The 22,524-nt window shown below is 39.2% G+C and overlaps 1 protein-coding gene and 2 pseudogenes across 1 annotated transcript; all 3 read right to left on the bottom strand.

Moving 5' to 3' along the window:
• Nucleotides 1–2,273, bottom strand: LOC113032067 (C-C chemokine receptor type 2-like; annotated as a pseudogene).
• An 8,700-nt stretch (nucleotides 2,274–10,973) lies between these two features.
• LOC113032068 (C-C chemokine receptor type 1-like) lies at nucleotides 10,974–16,686 on the bottom strand (annotated as a pseudogene).
• Nucleotides 16,687–18,511: 1,825 nt separating this feature from the next.
• On the bottom strand, nucleotides 18,512–21,476 carry LOC113032069 (C-C chemokine receptor type 2-like). The gene is made up of 3 exons (XM_026184723.1): nucleotides 21,473–21,476; nucleotides 19,646–19,804; nucleotides 18,512–19,433 (listed from the first exon to the last, which is right to left on the bottom strand). Exons 1-3 carry the CDS (start codon nucleotides 21,474–21,476, stop codon nucleotides 18,541–18,543), a joined length of 1,056 nt encoding a protein of 351 aa, XP_026040508.1. The 3' UTR covers nucleotides 18,512–18,540.
• Between the last annotated feature and the right edge of the window lie 1,048 nt (nucleotides 21,477–22,524).

The following is a 22,524-nucleotide window of genomic DNA, read 5'->3' on the forward strand; positions in this document are numbered from 1 at the left end:
CTATTTCAGCACCTGCAAGGCTCGTCTCATGAACTTCTCTCCCACAAAAGCATATATGATTGGATTCAGACAGCAGTGAGTGTAAGCTAAGGCTTCAGTCACTGCTACTGACAGCAATAAATTTTTGTCCCATGTTTCATCATTGAGGATTATTCCTCTTTCCTGAAGAAACTCCAGGAAAAGGGAAATGTTATATGGAGTCCAGAGCAAGAAAAATAAAACCACTATACAGATGATCAGCTTGACGATGTGGTGCTTCTTCGCGGTCCTCATACTCACCAGCCTGGGGATCAGTGTTGGTCAAGTTACTTGAAAAAAGTAATCAGTAACTAATTACTGATTAGTTCCCCAAAAAAGTAATCCCGTTACTTTACTGATTACTTATTTTCAAAAGTAATTAATTACTTAGTTACTTTTTAAAAACACGGTTTACAACCTGAATAGGTGATAAAGCGATAGATCTTTCAGCCCAATTCTACTTTTTCTACATAATCCATCATACAAAGTTTAATCAAATGGAAAAGTCTCTTTTTTTTTTAACTTGTTTTATCAGTTTTAATCTTTTAACTTTATGCATCAAGCAAAAATTTAATTATATGCTACATTCTCTGACTTGAATAAATTTGTTTAACATTTAAACCTATTTTCTGCACATTCCAGCACATAAAATAAAATATTTTTTGTGTTTACACTCAGTCTTTCAAATAGATGCAAGTAAAACACAGCAGAAAATAAATAAAGTCAAAGACTCAGCGGTCCTGTTGCTCTATTTTCACCTGTAAAGCAGGACTGCGGTAGGCGGAGGTTTACCCTGGTGCAGGTGTGCCGCGGTCAGTTGAAGAATCCGCGAGTTTCTCTGTGAATTTCCCATTACGTCGTTGTGCACTCGGTGCTTGCTTGGAAGTTTAGGGGGGTTTTTTTTCGCTGTAAAAAGAAGTTTTCTCCCCACGCACGATGGACGCTAATGTTTTTGTCACTTTTTATGGAATCAAACTGAAAGTAAGGTCAGTACTTCCACGCTTTAAACGCTGCACGCTCATACTCTCTCCCACAATTGATATGTGATCCATTGTTGATCTGCACACAGCTGTTGTCACTAACGGCGCACTCGCTTACGTCACTGTCGTGAGACATTCTCGCAAAAAATCACGGTTTTAGTAACGCAGTAACGCAGCGTTCCTACGGGAAAGTAACAGTAATCTAATTACCGTTTTTGCAATAGTAATCCCTTACTTTACTCGTTACTTGAAAAAAGTAATCAGATTACAGTAACGCGTTACTCTGCTGGGGATGATCCTAAAGTAGCAACCTACCATCACCAGCAAGGGAATAACGTGACCCAGCACTTTTCTCTCCTTGGGATAGTCACATCCAAACTTCTGGGACTCTTTTGTTTCCTGTGTGAAGATAAAATCCGGCAGAGAGACAAACAAGCTCAGCATCCAAACGAGCACGGTCAGAATGATGGCTGCCCTCTTTGTGCGATAACGTGCAACCCTGTGAGCGTGCACGATGATCATGTAGCGGTCCAGCGTCATGACAACCATGAAGAAGATGCTGCTGAAGAAGCCAATGTGGTGAGAGCCGGAGATCAAACGGCACATGAAGTCTCCAGAAGTCCACTGGCCGACCCTGGCATAGAGAGAGTAGAAAGGCAGCGTGAAGACGAAGAGGAGGTCAGAGAGTGCCAGGTTGAAGAGGCAGATGTCTGTCAGGTTGCACTAATTGCGATGCTTCACCAGGACACACAACTAGTCCATTACTTTTGTGAGAAAAGATGCAATAAGTGTACCTGTCACACTGTTACATATTCTTTCTGTCTCTTTCTCTCTGTTGTTCACATGTTGTTATTTTGCAATTCATTAATTTTAGTTAGTATAAAAAACATTACAGTAAAGAACATTACAAACAAACAAACAGTCTGGAGTTTACATTACTTTTTTTCACCTTTTATCACATGCAGATTTCTTAGTATGTTGTAAGGTGCAACTTAAACAAGCTTTCCACTTCCCCCATTGTCTATCATATTTACATCCCATCGGTCTAATATTGTATGTAATTAGTTCCATCTCTGAGATGCCTTCTACATTCCTAATCCAATCTTGTTGAGTGGGAGGGTCTGGTTGTGGCCAGTTCTTTGTGATTGCTTTCTTTGTTGCGGCTAGAATTATTTTTACTAGATACATGTCCTCCTTCTTTACCAGATCCTTTATGTTTCCAAGGTACATAATTTGGCAGGTGTTTGGGAGTGCATAACCAAGAATATTATCCATGTTCATTTTGAGATCTTCCCAGTACTTTTTTTTTTTTTTTTATGCACTTCCAAAATACGTGTGAATGATCAGCTTCCGTTTCTCCACACGACCCCCAACAGCTCTGTGGACTTGAGATCCGTTTGCTTTTAATTTGGGGTGTTATGAAAAAACGGGTCAGATTTGTCCAGCAAAATTCCCTTCACAACGGCGAATTTGTTGAACTGTGTTGTGTTTCACACATACTGAGCCATTCTTTCTCTGTTATATTTATGGTCAGTTCAGTTTCCCATTTCTTTTTAAGGTAACAGGTTGTATCCTGTCTACCTTCTTCTAATGATCTGTAAAAGGTGGGAATTGGTTTGAATTGTTTTTGTTCATAGCAATTGTTCACTAGTCTGATTATACCCAATGGTTTTTTAAACCAGTTGGTCTTTATTTGTTTTGTGCTGTAATCCCTTACTTGCAGGTATCTAAAAAAGTCTCTATTTTCCAATTTGTATTTATTTTTTAGTTGTTGGAAACTCATTAGTGTTCCATTTTTCATTAGTGTACAAACTGCTGTAATCCCTTTTAATTTCCATTGCTTAAACGTTTGGTCCCATTGTCCTGGTTTAAATTTTTTAATCTTGTCTGAATCATCCATCCATTCGCTTCCGCTTCTCCTTTTCAGGGTCGCGGGGGGCGCTGGAGCCTATCCCAGCTGTCATAGGGCGAGAGGCGGGGTACGCTCTGGACAGGTCGCCAGTCTGTCACAGAGCCAACACACAGGGACAGACAACCATTCGCACTCACATTCATTCACACATTCACACCTAGTGGCAATTTAGATTATCCAATTAACCTATCCCCATAAGCTGCATGTCTTTGGACTTGTCTGAATCATTTCAGTAAAAATAATTTTTCCTTTAACTGGCATTTTTCTATTACTGTGTGCCATATTTCTAATGTAAATTTCAAAATTTGGTTCATTCTACTTCTATAAGTGGTCATTAGTTGTTTGTCAGAGATAAAAATTTGCATTTTGTTTCCCTCGATTTCTCTCTCAATTTCTTTTGCCTCATAGTCTGGTCTACGCCAACAAACAAGGGGTCTAAATTGAGCTGCATAAAAGTATTCCCTTAGATTGGGCAAAGCCATCCCTCCCTTACACTTCGGGAGTTGCAGTGTTGTTGTCCTTGTTCTTGGCTTTTTCCCATCCCATAAAAACCTCGTGACCATTTTTTCCCATATCTTATATTTACTTTGAGGTATAGGAAGTGGGAGTGACTGGTCCAAGTACAGTAATCTTGGGAGAATGTTTATCTTTATTATTTGGATTCTAGAGTAGAAATTTGTAGGTATTGTTGACCACCGTTCTAATTCTTTTTTTATGTTACCTTCCACCTGATTGCAGTTTGTCTCAAACATAGCGGATGATAGTCATTTTGTCAAGGTTATGCCCAAATATTTCATGGTGTTCAAGTGCCACTTTAGTTTATATTCGTCTCTAATCTTTTGATAAGGTGAATAGTTAAATGATAGAATTTGTGTTTTGGATACATTAATTGTGTAGCCCGATAGATTTTCGTAAGTATGGAATAATTGCATCAGAATTGGAAAGCATTTGTCAGAATCTCGTAAGAAAACAATGATATCATCAGCAAATAATCCAATAAGATGTTTTTGTTCAGCTAGAGTAACTTCCTCCAAATTTGGGTGTTGCTGCACTTCTTGCGCTAGTGGCTCAGCATGTAACGCAAAAAGGGTTGGTGAGGTAACTGGACTGAACTGGCGTGCCTAAACGTATAGTGAGGGTGTGCTGTGTGCTCAGACACAGTGTGTGCGCACACTGTGTCTGAGCGCACACAGACACACTGTGTCTGTGTGCGCACACTGTGTCTGAGGAGGATGTGCGGAGGTGCTTCAGGAAGGTGAACGCACGCAAAGCTACTGGTCCGGACGGGATTCCCGGCCGCGTCCTCAGGTCATGCGCGGCTCAGCTGGCTGGAGTGTTCACGCACATCTTCAACCTTTCCCTCTCTCTGTCTGTAGTCCCAGCCTGCTTCAAAATGGCCACCATCGTCCCTGTACCCAAATCCTCCACCATCTCCTCATTGAACGACTGGCGACCTGTAGCCCTGACCCCCATCGTAAGCAAATGCTTCGAGAAGCTGGTCAGGGACTTCATCTGCTCTGCACTACCCGACTCACTGGACCCTCTACAGTTTGCATACCGCCACAACAGGTCCACTGATGATGCCATAGCCCTGACACTACACACTGCCCTGTCACACCTGGAGAAGAGAGACACGTATGTGAGGATGCTGTTTGTAGATTACAGCTCAGCATTCAATACCATCGTTCCCTCGAAGCTGGACAGGAAACTGCAGGATCTAGGACTGAGCAGCTCCCTCTGCAGCTGGATCCTTAGCTTCCTGTCTGACAGACGCCAGGTGGTCAGACTGGGCAGCATCACCTCATCCCCCATCACACTGAACACTGGTGCTCCACAGGGGTGTGTACTGAGCCCTCTCCTGTACTCACTCTACACCTACGACTGCACAGCCACTAACAGCTCCAACATCATTGTGAAGTTTGCGGACGACACTACAGTGGTGGGTCTTATCACCAACGGTGATGAGACGGCTTACAGGGAGGAGGTCAGCGCCCTGACCCACTGGTGTCAAGACAACCATCTCACCCTCAACGTCGCAAAGACAAAGGAGTTGATAGTGGACTTCCGGAGGTGCAGAGAAGTACACACCCCCATCACCATCAACGGCGCTGCTGTGGAGAGAGTGAGCAGCTTCCGGTTCCTTGGAGTACATCTGGCTGAGGATCTTACGTGGTCAGTACACACAAACAAAACAGTGAAGAAGGCGCAGCAGCGCCTCTTCTTTCTCAGGAGACTGAAAAGATTCGGCATGAGCCCCCGCATCCTCAGGACCTTCTATCACTGTGCCATTGAGAGCATCCTCACTGGATGCATCACCACCTGGTATGGCAACAGCACCGCCTACAACTGCAAAGCTCTCCAGCGAGTAGTGTGGTGCTCTGAACGGATAATTGGAGGTGAGCTTCCCTCCCTCCAAGACATCTACAGGAAGCGGTGCCTGAGGAAAGCGGGGAGGATCATCAAGGACTCCAGTCACCCCAGCCATAAACTGTTCAGACTGCTTCCATCAGGAAGGAGGTTCTGCAGCATCCGGTCCCGTACCAGCAGACTGAGAGACAGCTTCTTCCATCAGGCCATCAGACTGCTGAACACGTCATAGACACCTCAGCTTCACTACTGGAACTTCAACATTATGCACTCCACACTGTATATAAATGCCACTTGTTTTGCACATATTCAACTCTGTATATTTTATATATTTTATTATTATTATTTTTATTTTTTTTATTTTTTTTTTTTACTATTTAATTTGTAAAAATGTGTATACACACACACACACACACACACACACGTAGGAAAATATTTAGTATACACATCCAGAAATGCATACACTATTATATATTGTACATATATTTATTAGTTTCAGGTTGGCCATTCTTGTATTTTGCTCGTTTGTGTTGTTGTGTTTGCACATCTCTGTTGCTTGTGGGGCTCGCACACAAGAATTTCACTTGCATGTGCTGTGCCAGTGTGCCTGCACATGTGATGTGACAATAAAAGTGATTTGATTTGATTTGATTTGATTTGCTGGGAATGCCTAGCAGAGGCCCCAGTTTGCGAGATCTTCGACGCACACCTCCGGCAGATCTTCAGCAGTATTCAGAAGGAGACTGGGAATATTGAGTCGGGATGGACCATGTTCAGCATCTCCATTGCCGAAGCCACTGCACTGAGCTGTGGTTAGGTTCATCTGCAGTACGGGGGCCCCACAGGGAACGGTTCTGGCTCCGTTCCTCTTCACCATCTACACTGCAGACTTCTCCCACAACTCCACCCAGTGCTTCCTGCAGAAGTTCTCTTATAGTGATGGGATTTCCGGCTCTTTTTAGGGATCCGGCTCTTTCGGTTCAGCTCACTAAAAAGAGCCGGCTCTTTCGGCTCCGAACCGGCTCTTCAGGTTGTTTTGTTGCTTTAATTAATTTATTATTAACAATATTATAAAATTATGCACAAAAGGAATTACTAACGTAAAAAAAAGTGGTTTTATATATATATGTTTATATATAAATATATGCGGTGGTCCCTAGAGACAAAACACATGAATAAACTTGATGAATCCTTTATCATCTGCAACCGAAAATAGTTGTCGATGATTACTATACCTTTCTAATGTGACGTTGTTGTCCCTGGCTCTCTTTTTCTCTCTCCTCCTCTGGATCTGTTCCTGTGTTACTGAGTGTAATTACCGCCCCTCCCCCCTCTGCCCAGCGTAAAGCACAAGGCTCGCTTGCTGAGTGAAGCAGAAAAAAAGTGCGAGAGAGAGGCTGAGAGAAAAAAAAAAAAAAAGAAAACCCACGTGACGGCTCGCGATAAGGAGCCGGCTCTAAGAGCCATTTCGTTCGCGAACGACCCATCACTATTCTCTTATGACTCTGCAATAGTCGGCCTCATCACTGATGGGGACGACAAGGAGTACAGAGGACTGACCAAAGACTTTGTGGACTGGTGCCAGCTGAACTAAATCGTAAATGGCCTGTATTTGTATAGCGCAGTGGTCCCCAACCCCCGGGCCTCGGACCGGTACCAGTCCGTGAGTCGTTTGGTACCGGCCCGGTCTCCACAGAACCATCCAAGGTGTACTCTCAGTGGCAAGTGAACAATACGGAACAATACTGGAAGAGCATATGGGAGAAGGACGCAACCCATAACGGCAATGCTCAGTGGCTAGTGGATCTATGGCTAGTGGATGTATTTTTACTCAGTTGTATATAGTATTTGTATTTGTATTCTATTTTTATCTTATTGTATATTTATTTTATTTTATTCTACTGCATATAGTATTTTATTTTATTCTATTCTGTACAGTTGTGTACTGTATTTATTCTTATTGTATTCTAATTTTTGCCTCATAACTTTTGCACTGTCCACTTCCTGCTGTGACAAAACAAATTTCCCACGTGTGGGACTAATAAAGGTTATCTTATCTTATCTTATCTGAGGACAAACCACAGCAACCTCCCTGAACAGAGTCCAGTAACCATCACAGTGGCAGATATCCAAGGAAGTGTCTCCAGTATGAAGAGTTGGACAGCACTAGGCCCCTACATGGTTCACACCTACTGGCAGGACCCTCAAGCTTCCAGGCCTCTGGTAGAGGACCCAAGCTTGAAGAATTGACTGCCCGCAGGGGCGAGCGGGGAATTTTATATATATATATACTTTGTATTACTGTTCAAAGATATTTACCTGACATGGTCATATAGCAGTGATGTCGTTTTAAATCAGGTGAAGTCAGGAATTATAATTCAAGGCTTCTCCTTTTTGTTTTTTTTATTGATGTGATCTCTTTAGATGTGCAGAGATTGACTGTCTTAAAGTCAGCAGTCTGATAACGAGAAGCACAAAAAAGAGGAAATGCAGATTTAATTTTCACTTTCACTACAGATTTTGTCAATGCAGTAACATTCTCACTGCAAATATATTCTCAGAATGAACAATGCACTTCTCCAACATGACAATCCAATTTATGACCTTCATTTGATGTAAGTTCAAGATTTGCATTATCATTTATTGTTTCAAGAAAACAAAATCGGGATAAGAAATGAATGGATGTCTGACTTGAATCAATCCGAGTACCAAGTAATGACAAATATGAGGAACCATAACGTAGAACAAGTGAAGAAGAAGAGTATAAAACATGAAAATGTGGAAGTAGGGCGAATGACAGTAAGGCAATGAGCAAGTTTTGTACAAAGGAGATCTGAAACCATTTTAGGCCCTTTTTTTTATATTTTTCTGCAAACATGGAAGCTCATGAAAAAAATGTGTGAAGAAATCAAACTGTTACAGATTCTATACACAGCAGGCTCAGTTTAACAGACCAAAAAGTGTCATTTAGCCTGAGCAGAACAAGGAAGTGACCAAACAAACAAAAAGAACATGAACAAGACACGGCCTGCAGTAATAACAAGGTGAAACATTCATGTCACACGAGTTTCGTCTGCCCTCCACCTTCAGTTCAGTTCAGTTTCATTTATGCAGCACTGAATCCCAATAACATCTGACACAGGGGTGTTACATTGTGAAGTAATGAGCAAAAAAAGTTACTAGATAAAAGTGGAGGTGACATCAGAGGATTTGAATGTGTACTAAATGAGTTGTCTAACACATCTCTGCAGGCATCAACTTTTTCAGCAGCTGCAAGGCTCGTATCATAAACTTCTCTCCCACAAAAGCATAAATGATGGGGTTCAGGCAGCAGTGAGTGTAAGCAAAGGCCTCGGTTACTGCTACTCCCATGTTCCATCATTGAGGATTATTTCTCTTTCCTGAAGAAACTCCAGGAAAAGGAAATGTTATATGGAGCCCAGAGCAAGAAAAATACAACCACTAAACAAATTATCAGCTTGACGATGCGGTGCTTCTTCGTGGTCCTCATGTTTACCAGCCTGGGGATGATCCTGGAGTAGCAACCTACCATCACCAGCACGGGAATCACAAGACCCAGCACATTTGTGGTGAACAGGTTGTAACGCTCCCAGACTTTGTTGTTCTCTTTGTTCCAAACACAACACAAGGCTTGTTTTTTTCGTGTTTTATTGATGTGATCTCTTTAGATATGGAGGAATTAACTAACAGTCTTAAAGTCAGCAATCTGATCATGAGAAGTGCAAAATAAGAAAAGCAGATTTCACTTCCTGTTTGTCCTTAAGTGAGGTCATTACAAATACTTCAAAGAACAACACAGCATATGGTGGTACAAATTCACACCTTTACAAAATGATTGCTGGTTTTTATATAAAGTACAAGAGACTTTATTAGTATCATTTTCGTTACTATTATTGTTTGTTTCTTCCTCTTCTCGGTCTCACTGTCGTACAGCCCGGCTGCTCATCATAGATTCTACACTCACAGGACACTTTAGCAGAAATGTTCTCTATTCTGATGCTCACTGTGAACTTTAGCAGGTTGACTTGACCACGACTGCATGTCTGAATGCTCATTTTCATTTTCTGAAGTACATACACCATCCCCTTTGGCACTGCAAACCATCCTGTCTTCAACGTCCCTTAAGTCAGCTTTCTTTGACATTTTGATGCTCACCTTGAACTTCATTGGGTGAACTTCACCATGTCTGCATGTAGTGACACAATCTGTTCAGTTTTGCAACAGTTGTCACTCATATCCTTTGAACCTTTTATTAACATACTATATGTGAAAATATGAAAATTCCAAGTATTTGAATTCTACATGGGGAAAAAACCCATTATTTTTGGATTACTGAACTGTTTCCAGGTAATATTTGATGCAGTGGCAAAACTATTCCATTTGTACACCTAAAGGACTCATCACGCCTTTATTCTTTTTTTAAAAAGAATTTATTTAATTTAAGGACATGAAGGGGCTTGTTACTGCTTATCCTAAAACGTACTTTCACCAGACAAAGGAGTTGTATTTTTCAGCAAAACTGGCCTTTTGTGTTAATATGAGTAAAAATAAAGAGACACTGAAAAATGTTTTCAGATAAAGAGTTGTTTTGTTTGTTTCGTTTCAAAAAATAATACTTGTTAAAAAAATCTATAATACTAATCTTTACTAACAAAAATAATTCGAAAGCTTAACTTGATCAACTTTCCCTGAATATTCTAACTATTGATAAAGTCTACCTCCACTAATGTTCCTCTATATGACATCATGCTGCTGTTTTATGAATGTGAACAACTACCTCCATCTCAAAGAACTTTTGATCTTCTTTGTTTTCATCACTGTGTACAGAATTTGTCATTACAATAATAATGAGAAACAGAAGAACATGCTCGCTGCAAATATTCTTCTCAAAAGCAATAATGTACTTCTCCAACATGACAGTCCACTTTATGACCTTCATGTGACATGAGTTCGAGATCTGCAGTATCATTTATTGTCTTAGCAAAGCAATAATACAAAATCCGGAAAGCAGATGATTGGATGCCTGACTCCAATCAGCTCCATTGGTAAACAATGACAAATACAAGGATCCACAACATAATACTACAAACAAAAGAACTATATAAGGCTGAACATCAGAAAACAACGTGGAAGTAGAGAAAATTACGATTCACACATGCAGCTATTTCACATCTTCTTTTGCTTAAAGAAAATCTAAAACTGTTGTACGCTATTTTTGGTGCATTTCTGCAAAATAGCAAACTCATTAAAAATGTGTGAAGAACAAAGCAAACTGTTACAAGTTGCTATAAACAGCAGGTTCAGTTTAATGGACCATCTAATGTAAGTCAGCCTGAGCAAAACAAGGAAGGGCATCACATAGTAAGATACTTGAGATTCTATAAAGCAGTTAGCAGTGCTAACATGTTAATTTTATAAGTAGGCAGAATTTACTTCTACAATCTTATGGTCAGAATCAAATATAAACCAATGTAAATGCAAAGGGTCCAAAAGTGTACAGAGACATTTTGAAGGTGACTCACAGGTGAAGAACACTGTGGTATTTGTCAGATAGAAGTGACCAAATGAACAATACGAACATGATGCACGGTCTGCAGTAATAACAGGGTGAAACATTCATGACAAAATACTTACAACTGCCCTCCACCTCCTACAGTTTAAAGGAGGAGGTGATTTCAGAGCCCCTGGACATAACTGAGCTCCTCCTGAATGAGCTGTCTGTCAGATCTCTGCTGTAACCAGGCATCAACTTTTTCAGCAGCTGCAAGGCTCGTCTCATAAACTTCTCTCCCACAAAAGCATAAATGATGGGATTCAGACAGCAGTGAGTGTAAGCTAAGGCTTCGGTCACTGTTATTGACAGCTTTACATTGTTGTACCAGGTTTCATCATTGAGGATTATTTCTCTTTCCTGAAGAAACTCCAGGAAAAGGGAAATGTTATATGGAGCCCAGAGGAAGAAGAATACAACCACTATACAGATGATCAGCTTGACGATGCGGTGCTTCTTTGCGGTTCTCATGTTTACCAGCCTGGGGATGATCCTGGAGTAGCAACCTACCATCACCAGCACGGGAATCACAAGACCCAGCACATTTGTGGTGAACAGGTTGTAATGCTCCCAGACTTTGCTCTCCTTAGGATAGTCACATTCAAACTTCTGGGACTCTTTTGTTTCCTGTATGAAGATAAAATCCGGCAGAGACACAAACAAGCTCAGCATCCAAACGAGCACGGTCAGAATGATGGCTGCCTTCTTTGTGCGATAACGTGCAACCCTGTGAGCGTGCATGATGATCATGTAGCGGTCCAGCGTCATGACAACCATGAAGAAGATGCTGCTGAAGAAGCCAATGTGGTGAGAGCCAGAGATCAAACGGCACATGAAGTCTCCAAAGGTCCACTGGCCAACCCTGGTATTGTGAGAGAAGAAAGGCAGCATGAAGACGAAGAGGAGGTCAGAGAGAGCCAGGTTGAAGAGGCAGATGTCTGTCAGGTTGCTCTGATTGCGATGCTTCACCAGGACACACACCACTAGTCCGTTACCTTTGGGAGAAAAGATGCAATAAGTGTAAATGTCACACTGTTACATATTCTTTCTGTCTCTTTCTCTCTGTCGGTCTCATGTTGTTGTGTTGCACATAAACACACCTGCATACAGAGTTTAGGCCTAAAACGTGCTTTCTGTTCCCATAAGGGACAACAGGTCCCTGCAATGTGTAAATACAATACAATCCCCACAATATAGACACAAGAAGACGCACGTACCTATGAAGCCCAGGATGAAAACCGAACTGTAGAGAATAGCAAGAAACACTTGGCTGAATTCCTTTACATCGGTGGAGTTGGCTGGAGCATAGTCTCCATAATCAAAATCACTGTAATTGCCATAATTGTCTTCTCTGTCATTAAATTCTGCTGAGAGAGAGAGAATGATGTCATTAGTACTAGTAGTAGTATCAGTAATAGTCTTTCAACTCTGTTTGTAATATTTAGATGCATAGTCAAAAAACATATGCAAGTTGATCAAATGTAAAGTTAATTGTATTATCTGGATAAAGAAAAAAAATTTATATATATATATATATATATATATATATATATATATATATATATATAAATTTTTGCTTTTTGTCTCCTGAGGAAGGTGAATAGAAAATTAAATAGTATTGCTGCTTCATCCGTTTTTATTGGGACAGAAGAAGAACGTGCTAGTTAAAGTAGTAGCAGTAGTATTCTTGCCGACATGTTGCTGTTTGAAAAGGGAAATTTCCTTAACCATGAGCACCACAAATGCTACTCCATTCAGCTCTGCTGCATTGGGCTTTTGGCCCCCAGCCAGTTGATAATTGATTGCCACCTTTTGGTTGTCACAGGTACTCCCTCCTTAGGAAAGTTCTCACCACTTCACATCAATCCATAATGTGACGCTCCTGTATTAAAGTAGGATTTAAGTCTCCTTGGCTATGATTTAAACCTGTAACTATTCTGAAGAAAGGTCATAAAAGGCTTTAAACCCATAAACCCAGCGTCAGCTTGTACAATCATAAACCTGCTCATTTCAGCAGGCGTAATAAACGTTACTATTCAATTTGGCCTGTTTGTTAATGATTATTTTTCACGCTAGTATGTTTTGGTCATAGTGATATTATTTAACATAATTATCATTGTACAACTCTATTGTCTACCTTAAAAAAAATACATGTTTGTGGGTGAGATGATTGTAGATATAAAGGTCAACCACAAGACATTGTGGCAATGCATATCTTTTGAATAATTTCAAAAATTATCTTCAAACACAGTAGACTAAAATAAAAAACAAACGTGTAGACTAAATTTAGAAATAGCAATCATGAACTAATTGTGATATAATTTCAATTATAGCATTTGGTTTTGAATCCCTGCGGCAACTTGTACAGCTGTGAACGTTACACATTATTAAAAATATATTTTTAAGAACTCTGAAAGATATTACACTTTAAATATACTAAATTCTGCATTACTATTAAAATGTATTCACCTGACATGGTGATATCTCAGTGTTGTATCTTCCAAACACGTCAAGTCAGGAACTCTTTTTTTGATTTTTTTATTGATGTGATCCCTTTAGATGTTCAGAGATAAACTAACTGTCTTAAAGTCAGCAGTCTTATAATGAGGAGCACAGTAGAAAAGCAGATTTCACTTCCTGTACGTCCTCAAGTGAGATCTTTATCAGGAGTCTGCTTAAAATCTAGACAGCTAGATAATACTTCAAAGTGCAAGAGAGCTTTTGGTGACCCAAATTCACACCTTCACAAGATGACTGCTAGTTTTTAGCGCGTCACAATGGTTATTATTATTATCATTTCTTTCTTTATTTGTTCCTTCATCTTCTTGATCCCATTGTTATACATTACCGCTGTATATCTCAGGACACTTTAGTAAAGACACCTTGTTATCACTGGACTGAGTTTTGCTTTCAGAACTACTTCAATACAACATGGCATAGATTCAACAAGCTGCTGGTTCATATTGATGATGATAGCTTGCCTCTGGCATCAAAAGCACATTTTTCACCCAGAGAGCTGCCACTCAATTGTTTTGTTTCTTCTGTAAACCTCACTGATGGCAGATATAGATAACAACAGAGATGAAGATAAAAATAGAGATACTGTTTGTGATAGAGACGTAGATAAGATAGGGACAGAGATAGAGTTAGTGATAGCAAAGGAGATAAAGACTTAGTGATAGAGATATAAACTGCAAGTTAGACACTGAGGCTTTTGGCGATGAGGGGGCTCTACCTTGCAGCAGTTGGGTGGTTGTGTCACATCTGCCCAGAGGTGGGAAAGTACAGACATTCTCTACTTGGGTAGAAGTACAGACACTAGTGTTGAAAAATACTCCAGTAGAAGTTGAAGTAGTGAAAAAGTACAGTCACTGAAATGAAGAAAGTAAAAAGTTGCTCTCTGGATGATGTTTCTGCCAGCTGTTTTTGTGCAATGCTACCTGAACCTTGTTCTATATTAATGTAATAATAAAATAATATTGAGATCACAAACTTTACTTCTGTTTAAAACTAAATTTTAATGAATGCACTCAGTTTGAATCAGAAAATGAGCAAAGAAAAAGAAGAAAATTAAAAAGAATTTCTGTTGCCCACATTGTAGAGGGGAGCCTTACCCAACATCCGATCTTTAATGTAATCCTTAAATTTCTAGTTCACAAACAAGACTGAGCAGTCCCTATATAACCTCTCTTCTTCCTCTCCTTCCCTGTCCTGTCTTTTTTTAATCTTTCTTCATCAATTAGTGACGTTAGGTGTCTTTCTTTTGCCTCCCTGTGAAATACAGCAGCTGGACCTTAGGCTAGCAACACACTGTGAGATAAACTGCAGTTTGTGTGTTTGGTGATGTTTGTTGAGCTGATAAAAGTGCTGCATTTGAAATTAACTGCTATTTTAAAAAACATTATCCCCTTTATGCTCGCTCCTCTTTTGCAGCGCTAGCTAGATGACGAAGCACAGCAACCGCAACGTATGGACACTTGGACACTCGTTCTGATGTTGCCCCTGCAAGTTTTACAAGTTTTAATAGCACCCTAGTTTTCACACAGTCATACTCACCCTGTGCACTTTATACACTCACCAACACACCCACGTAGCGCTTTCAACACTGCGCGCGGGCGGGGTTTTCCATGTTTCACAAACCTTGCCCTGGACTGTCCTTGTATTATTACTTCCCCCTCCCTTTCTTTTTCTGTCAGCTAAGATATTTTCATACTATACTATATTACACACAATGTTATAACTAAAATAACCTGAATACCTGAAATAACACTAAAAAAAAGTGATTAAATAAACAGATAAAAGTAATACGTGAACAAGAGAGAATTTATAGAGCTGATCTTAGAAAAGCAAAATTGGTGTGAATTTTTGTATTGATGGACTTTTCTTAACTTCATCTGTACAGGTGTTCCACACACTAGCTTATTACATCATTAAACTGGTCATTAGTATAACGTTCACATTGTTGATCATCTTTATGGGTGTAGAAATTATTTTCAGGGTCTATATCATTTTCCAAGACCCATAGTCTGTGATCAGTATACTAAAAGGGTTTTAGTCCCAAATCATGTATATACAATGATTATTTATAGGGAAGGTTGGTTCTCACTTTACTAAGAAAAGTTATTATCATCATATTTTGTCATGTTATATGATTCTTATGTATAGTTGGTTGTTAAGAATTCCTAATGGAGAATTATATTTTTTATTTAACCTGTCATAGTTCATTTCTAATATTTATCCAGATCTGAAACTAATTTAATGACCACAACTTTTTGTTCTTCTGGGGTTCCTTTGAGTTTGATGTAGATGTTGATTGCACCGTTTTTAGTCTTCTTAGTATTCCTGCTTGTCATGCTATGTCTGCATTTTTCTTTGTCAGATGCTCGTTTATGTAGACACTGGTTCCTCACAGCTCACAGTGTCCTTTTTGATTTTCTATTCACAAAGCCTATTATTATAGATGGTTTTACTCTATTACTTTTTGAAGGCAGAGAATGGCAAACCTCAGTGTCTTTACTATTAATAGTTATTCACTTGCCATTGAAGAAATTGACAGTTTGTTGCTCCAAAGAGTCGACGTCAGCTTTAGTAGGCTCATTGACTTCCTGTGCCACTACAGCTCTAGCATACGTTCTGTGTTTGGTCTCCAGTCCACTTACTATTAAGCCATTCATACAGGTATACTGCTCTAGATCATCCACTTGGGAACCAAGAGGGCTATTTTTTTTATCCTTTTCTTCATTTAGTTTTTGCAGTTCTTTAATCTGTTCCATCATATCCAATAGCAACTTCTGTTGTTTAGAGGTATTAGAAAGCTCTCCTGACATCTAAGGAGGTAGACCAAGTCATCTGCTGATTGGAAGGTTGGTGGTTCAATCCTTGGCAGTGTGGATGCCAGATATCCCTGGACAAGATATTAATCCTAAATTACTCTAACATGCATCCATCAGAGTATGAATGTGTGCAAGTGTTAGGTAGAAAGCACTTACATAGCATAGAAGAAAGTGCTTGTGTAAATGGATGAATGTGGCATGTTAAGAATGTTAAGCACTTTGAGTGTTCTGGGAAAGTAGAAAAGCACTGTGTAAGAATCAGTCCATTTACCATTTAGTAGGCACTTTTACCAGCCATAGTTGGTATCGTTTAAGCAAAAACTGGCTATGGTACTACTGAAGTTTCGTTCTGTTCCGCCTGCAGGCTAATAAGGAAGCCTGGTCTCGGGCTATTGGAGCCTGACCGTGGCCTGGTGGCGGGCCTGGTATCTGCTGGAGAGTCCTGGGCCTGGAGATGCTGGAGGACCCTGGGCCTGTTGGCTGCTGGTGAATCTTGAATAACATGTCTTGACTTACCGAATTGGCTAACCAGTTCATTTGAATCCTTTCAGAGGTTATCTGAGTCATCAGTAATATGACAACAGCAATATGCTGAAGAATATTTTCCGTTCATTTCAGTTTTAATGCTGCCTTCAGAGATGAGCACCAACAACAAAATGATTTCAACCCAGTTTCAGTATAATTTAAACTGAACTGGTAAACACAGAAACGGTACAGTTTAATGCACTTTTAGCAAATATAATTAACTGAATAAATCAACAGGGTAACTGAAGAAAGAAATCAAACCTTAAATTGATGTGTGTTTGAATTCAACTTAAAATGCTTTTATTTCCCCTTCTAGAAATTGTAATGCCTAAAAAAGTCAGAGCAATACATGGTACAATCTCTGTATGTGCTCTTTTGAGCTTTCACCTTTGTACTCTAATGTCCACCTAATGTCTTGACAGCTCTAATCTGACTCTCCTTCCACAATATTAAGGAAAATCCGTACTTTCACTTCCTGAAACATGATTATAGGTTGAAAATATGCCAAAGTTATTTCTGCTGTCCACTACAAAGGGCAACAAATATGATTTTGGTTTTGGAAAGGAGTAAAATTACTGAATTTCTGAAGTGCTGCTAAAAGGAAAAGTTAAGGGTCTCAAAGTGAAGATATCAATTTGATTTTTAGCAACAACAAAAAAATCATGTATCCTCCTCTGTTGACATAATGTGGAAGCTGCAACTCCTGTCATTTTGAAAAGACATTACATGCGGCCTCAATTGAAAGCCCGAGATTTCAGATGACGGTTCAGTTGGACTCTTCCACGGGCGAGAAAAATTATAGTGATGGTGAAGAGTAACCTATCTAATGAATTAGTTTGGGACTATCTCACAGAACTTCTTTTTTTAACAGATCCTTTTTTCTGACTGTGTACAGAATTTGTCATTTCCATAACAGAGAGAATTAAGAGAGCTTCTCAAAATGAACAATGGACTCCTCCAATATGACAAACCACTTTATGACTTTAATTTGAAGTAAGCTGAAGATTTGCATTATCATTTATTGTCTTAAGAAAACTATCATATAAAATCAGCAAAAGAGATAAAGGAGTGTCTGACTCGACTCAGTCATTACAAATGCAAAGAACCATAAAATGATGTAACAAACAAAAAAAGTGCAAAAAGTGAAACATCAGAATGGGGCTGAAGATAGAAATATGTAAATTAAAGTAAGAAAATGCACCAGTTTCATTCAAAGAAGGTCTGGCACAACAGTAAAAGTCACTGAAGCAATAAGGACAATGTATCCAGCATGTAAAGCTCTATTCTGTACATATATACAATGTTGCCAATACTGGAACGTTTGCTCCACATCATTTTATAAGATTCAATTATCAATGACGACATGTGAATATGGAAAATGCTCCGTATTGGTATACATTTGATTGAAGGATTTCTATTTCATCTAAGACTAGAACATTCTGTATTGCCATCTTTGGTTTGTTTGTGTTGCAGTATGCTGTTTTTGCATGTTTGTGTCAGCTTGTTGTTACAGGATGCTGCAAACAGCAGGTTCAGTTAAATGCACCAGCAAGTTTCACTGAGCCTGAGCAGAAGAAGGACGAGCATTACATAGTCTCAAAAACACTGATGATAAGTTTTGAGCCTTTGCATCTGAAATGTTATGATAAAAATGAAGTATTCCCTTGTAATCATAGGATCTAAAGGTGTAAACACAAACTCTGTAGTGAAAAACACTGCAGTATGTGTCAAATACAAGTGGTCAAATGAACAAAAAAACAATAGCAAGATATGCTCTGCAGTAATAACACGTGAAAACTGCATGTTAAACAAGTTACAACTGCCCTCAAACTTCTACAGTTTAAAAGTGGAGGTGATTTCAGAGCCCCTGGACATAACTGAGCTCCTCCTGAATGAGCTGTCTGACAAATCTCTGCTGTAACCAGGCACCAACTTTTTCAGCAGCTGCAAGGCTCGTCTCATAAACTTCTCTCCCACAAAAGCATATATGATGGGGTTCAGACAGCAGTGAGTGTAAGCAAACGCCTCAGTTACTGCCACTGACAGCCTTATATTTTTGTCCATGGTGTCATTACGTGGGATTTTCCCCTTTTCCTGAAGAAACTTCAAGAAACGAGAAATGTTATATGGAGTCCAGAGCAAGAAAAACGCAACGACTATACAGATGATCAACTTGACGATGCGGTGCCTCTTTGCTGTCCTCATGCTCATCAGTGTGGGGATGATCCTGGAGTAGCAACCTGCCATCACCAGCAAAGGAATCACGAGACCCAGCACATTTGTGGTGAACAGGTTGTAACGCTCCCAGACTTTGTTGTGATAGTTACATCCAGTCTTCTGAGGCTCTTCCTTTATTTCCCGTGTGGAGATAAAATCCGGCAGAGAGACAAACAAGCTCAGCATCCAAACGAGCACGGTCAGAATGATGGCTGCCCTCATTGTGCGAAAACGTGCAACCCTGTGAGCGTGCACGATGATCATGTAGCGGTCCAGCGTCATGACAACCATGAAGAAGATGCTGCTGAAGAAGCCAGTCTGGTGAGAGCCGGACAACAAACGGCACATGAAGTCTCCAAAAGTCCACTGGCCGACCCTGGCATAGTGAGAGTAGAACGGCAGCGTGAAGACGAAGAGGAGGTCAGAGAGAGCCAGATTGAAGAGGCAGATGTCTGTCAGGTTGCTCTGATTGCGATGCTTCACCAGGACACACACCACTAGTCCGTTACCTTTGTGAGAAAAGGCACGATAAGTGTATCTGTCACACTGTTACATGTAAAATAAGGATGTCTGTTTTTGTGTTTCTTACATCACTGTTACACACCTACATACAAGACTCTTTCCCCTGAATCCCTTAAAGTCAACAGCTTACTAAATCTATCTCTGTCCCCAGAAAGTGAGGACGTGTTCTCACAGCCAACATACAACAGGACACACCTACCTATGAAGCCCAGGATGAAAACCAAACTATAGAGAGTGGCAAGAAACACTTGACTGAAATCTTGAATATCAGTTAAGTTGATAGGAGCATAATCTTGTGTGACACCTTCATCATAGTAACTCGTATAATTGTATGTGTCATTTTCTGTGGCATTCTCGCCTGGGGAGAGAGAGAGAGAGAGACAGAGCTGTTATTAGTAGTAGTAGCTGTAGTATAGTAGTAGTATTTCAACACAGACCATGAATATTAATGTACAATGGATATAGCACCTGTCTACAACGCTGCATTCAAACACTTTGAGTGCTCACGGCATTAAATGTTAATAATGAAGTTTCAATCATTTTCATGGAAACACAGGAAAAAGTTCAAAAGTTACTGGTGCTGATTACTGTTTGTGAAAATGATTTTCCTTTGTTATGTATGTTTAGGCCCTCAAAGTCAGTTGATAATGAGGATTATTTTGCCACCTGCTGGTAGTTACAGGTACGTCTGTCAAGCCACCGTTCGTCACTTTTCACCGGATGCTTCTGCTTTATGAAAAACGATATTTAAACTTCCTTTATACTGTCTATGATTTAAACCATATCAGCTACAATAAAAACAGGTGATATGAGGCTAAAAGCCAATAAGCCCGGTCTAAATGTGTACTATTAGAACCCTGGGGCACTGAAAATTATTATTTCATTTCGTCCATTTCTTTATGTTATAATCATTTTTACAAAAATATCCATGTAATGAGATTATTTAAGATTATCAACATAATTTTAAAATATTATTTTTATTATATTGTCTAACTCAACAGACATGTTTGTAGATGACAGCAAAAGGTCACCTTCACAGACATTGTGGTTATACACATATTTTGTACACTTTTGTGAAGACTTTTCGAAGAATATAGAAATAGAACTATCAAATAGAAATAAAAAGATAATATTTTACAGTATTATTGGTTTTAGATCTCTACAGGAATGCGCACAGCCTTAGACATTAAACATAATAACATGGATATATTTAAAAGAAAATATTAAAATATTACACTGCAAAAGTACCAATTTGGATACCAATGGATTACTTATTAAATGTATTCACCTTGCATAGTGATATCTCAATGATGGCTCTTCCAGCCAGGTAGAGTCAGGAATGGCACTTCAAGGCTCCCCCCTTTTTGTTTTTCGTTCTTAATGATGTGATGCCTTTATTCTGCAGAGATGAACTAACACCCAAATAGTTAGCAGTCTGATAATGAGCAGTAAAAAAAAACAGAAGAGCAGATGTTGCTTCCTGTATGTCCTGTAAGTAAGATCTTTATCTTGTCTAGATGTCTGCTAGACATCAAGAATGCCAAAAATAATTCAAAGAGCAGAATGGCATGTGGTTACACCCCTTCACACCTCTAAAACTGAATGCTGGCTTTTAAAAAACAATTAAAACCCTTCATGATTTTTGCATGTAGGTTTACACCATATTTAATTTTCCTTCTACTTAAACTTATTTAGAAAATGCACTATTTTTCAAATAATTTTCAATATGAATACATCTTTAATTTTAACAGCATAATTTCACTCACAGCTGAAAGGGCGAGTGATAACTTCTGCAATTAATATTATGGTCTTTGCTTTGTTACATTTCACATCACAAGTTGCAGCTTTGATTAAGAAATGTGCTCGACTGATATTAGTAATTGTTCAAAGACTTCTATTCAGAGTCAAACGCAATATTACTATAAACTGGTGTTTCTATCTCTATCTTGATGTCTTCCTTTTCTCGTCATCATTTTCTCTTCTTGTTGTCATTGTGGTGCATCTCCATGACATAGACCCCACATACCCATTTCTATATACTTATTGCTGCACAACCCACTTACTCTATGAGAGATGATTGATTCTTGGAAAACACGTATGTGTGGTCTACTGCCACCTCTTGTGGTGGAAAATTAGAAAAGTGGTGCACATTTCAAAAGTTTGAATTCTTTGGTAGAATTTCAGTGACGCATAATCAAACCACATGGTCATTTTCTGAGATGGCTGTCTGAGGGGTGGGGGGGTTACCGGTAGATGAATCAACAGGAAATAAGTGTGTGACATCCTGGTTAGCAGCTCACTGACCAGTTATGGCACTGCCTCAGTGCCTCAGATTGCTAAATCTGGTTGTATCTCTGTGTTTAACAGCCACTGCAGGCGATCTCATCGTTTCTGACCTATGCTGTTACATTACAATGATTTGATTTCCTAAAGACAAAGTTCACCTGGTGCAGACCAGACAAGTAATTTATCACGTAATGTTTGTCTTAAAAACACAACTGGAGAAAAAAGTAAGTAAATGTAGATTTTCTTTCAAGTACCATACAACCCATACATCATTTTCCTGCACGTTTGCTGCTTCTTCACCTTAAGTTTTTCTTTGTGTTTAAACTCGCGTTTGGGGGTGCAGTGACAACCTTTGCTGAGTTTAACAATAGTTGTTATTCATATTTTCTGAATGTTTCAAAAACATACTGTGCATGTAAATACAAAATCCCCAAATTATTTTACTCTTACATGGAAGAAAAGATTATTTCTGAACTCTTTTTTTCAAAGAATGTCAATAATATACATAGTTAGCAGTCATTTTGCACCCAGGTTGATTTACTTTATAAGCATTACATTTTTCTGTTTCTGTTGCTCTTGCTGATGTATAATTTAAAAATAGCATTAAAAAAATCAACAACACGCAAACACCCAAAGTAAGTAAATAACCTACATTTTTAAATTTTTGTAATTTTCCTTTGTATTTGAATTACATATTGAGTTTTAATGCTTTTCAAAATATTGAATTGTGTTTTTAGGGTGTTTCTGCTTACCCTGCAACTTACTTACTTTGATTTTACAAAAATAGACTGT

This window comes from Astatotilapia calliptera, chromosome 11, assembly GCF_900246225.1.
Source record: "Astatotilapia calliptera chromosome 11, fAstCal1.2, whole genome shotgun sequence".
In the NCBI taxonomy this organism is placed as follows: domain Eukaryota; kingdom Metazoa; phylum Chordata; class Actinopteri; order Cichliformes; family Cichlidae; genus Astatotilapia; species Astatotilapia calliptera.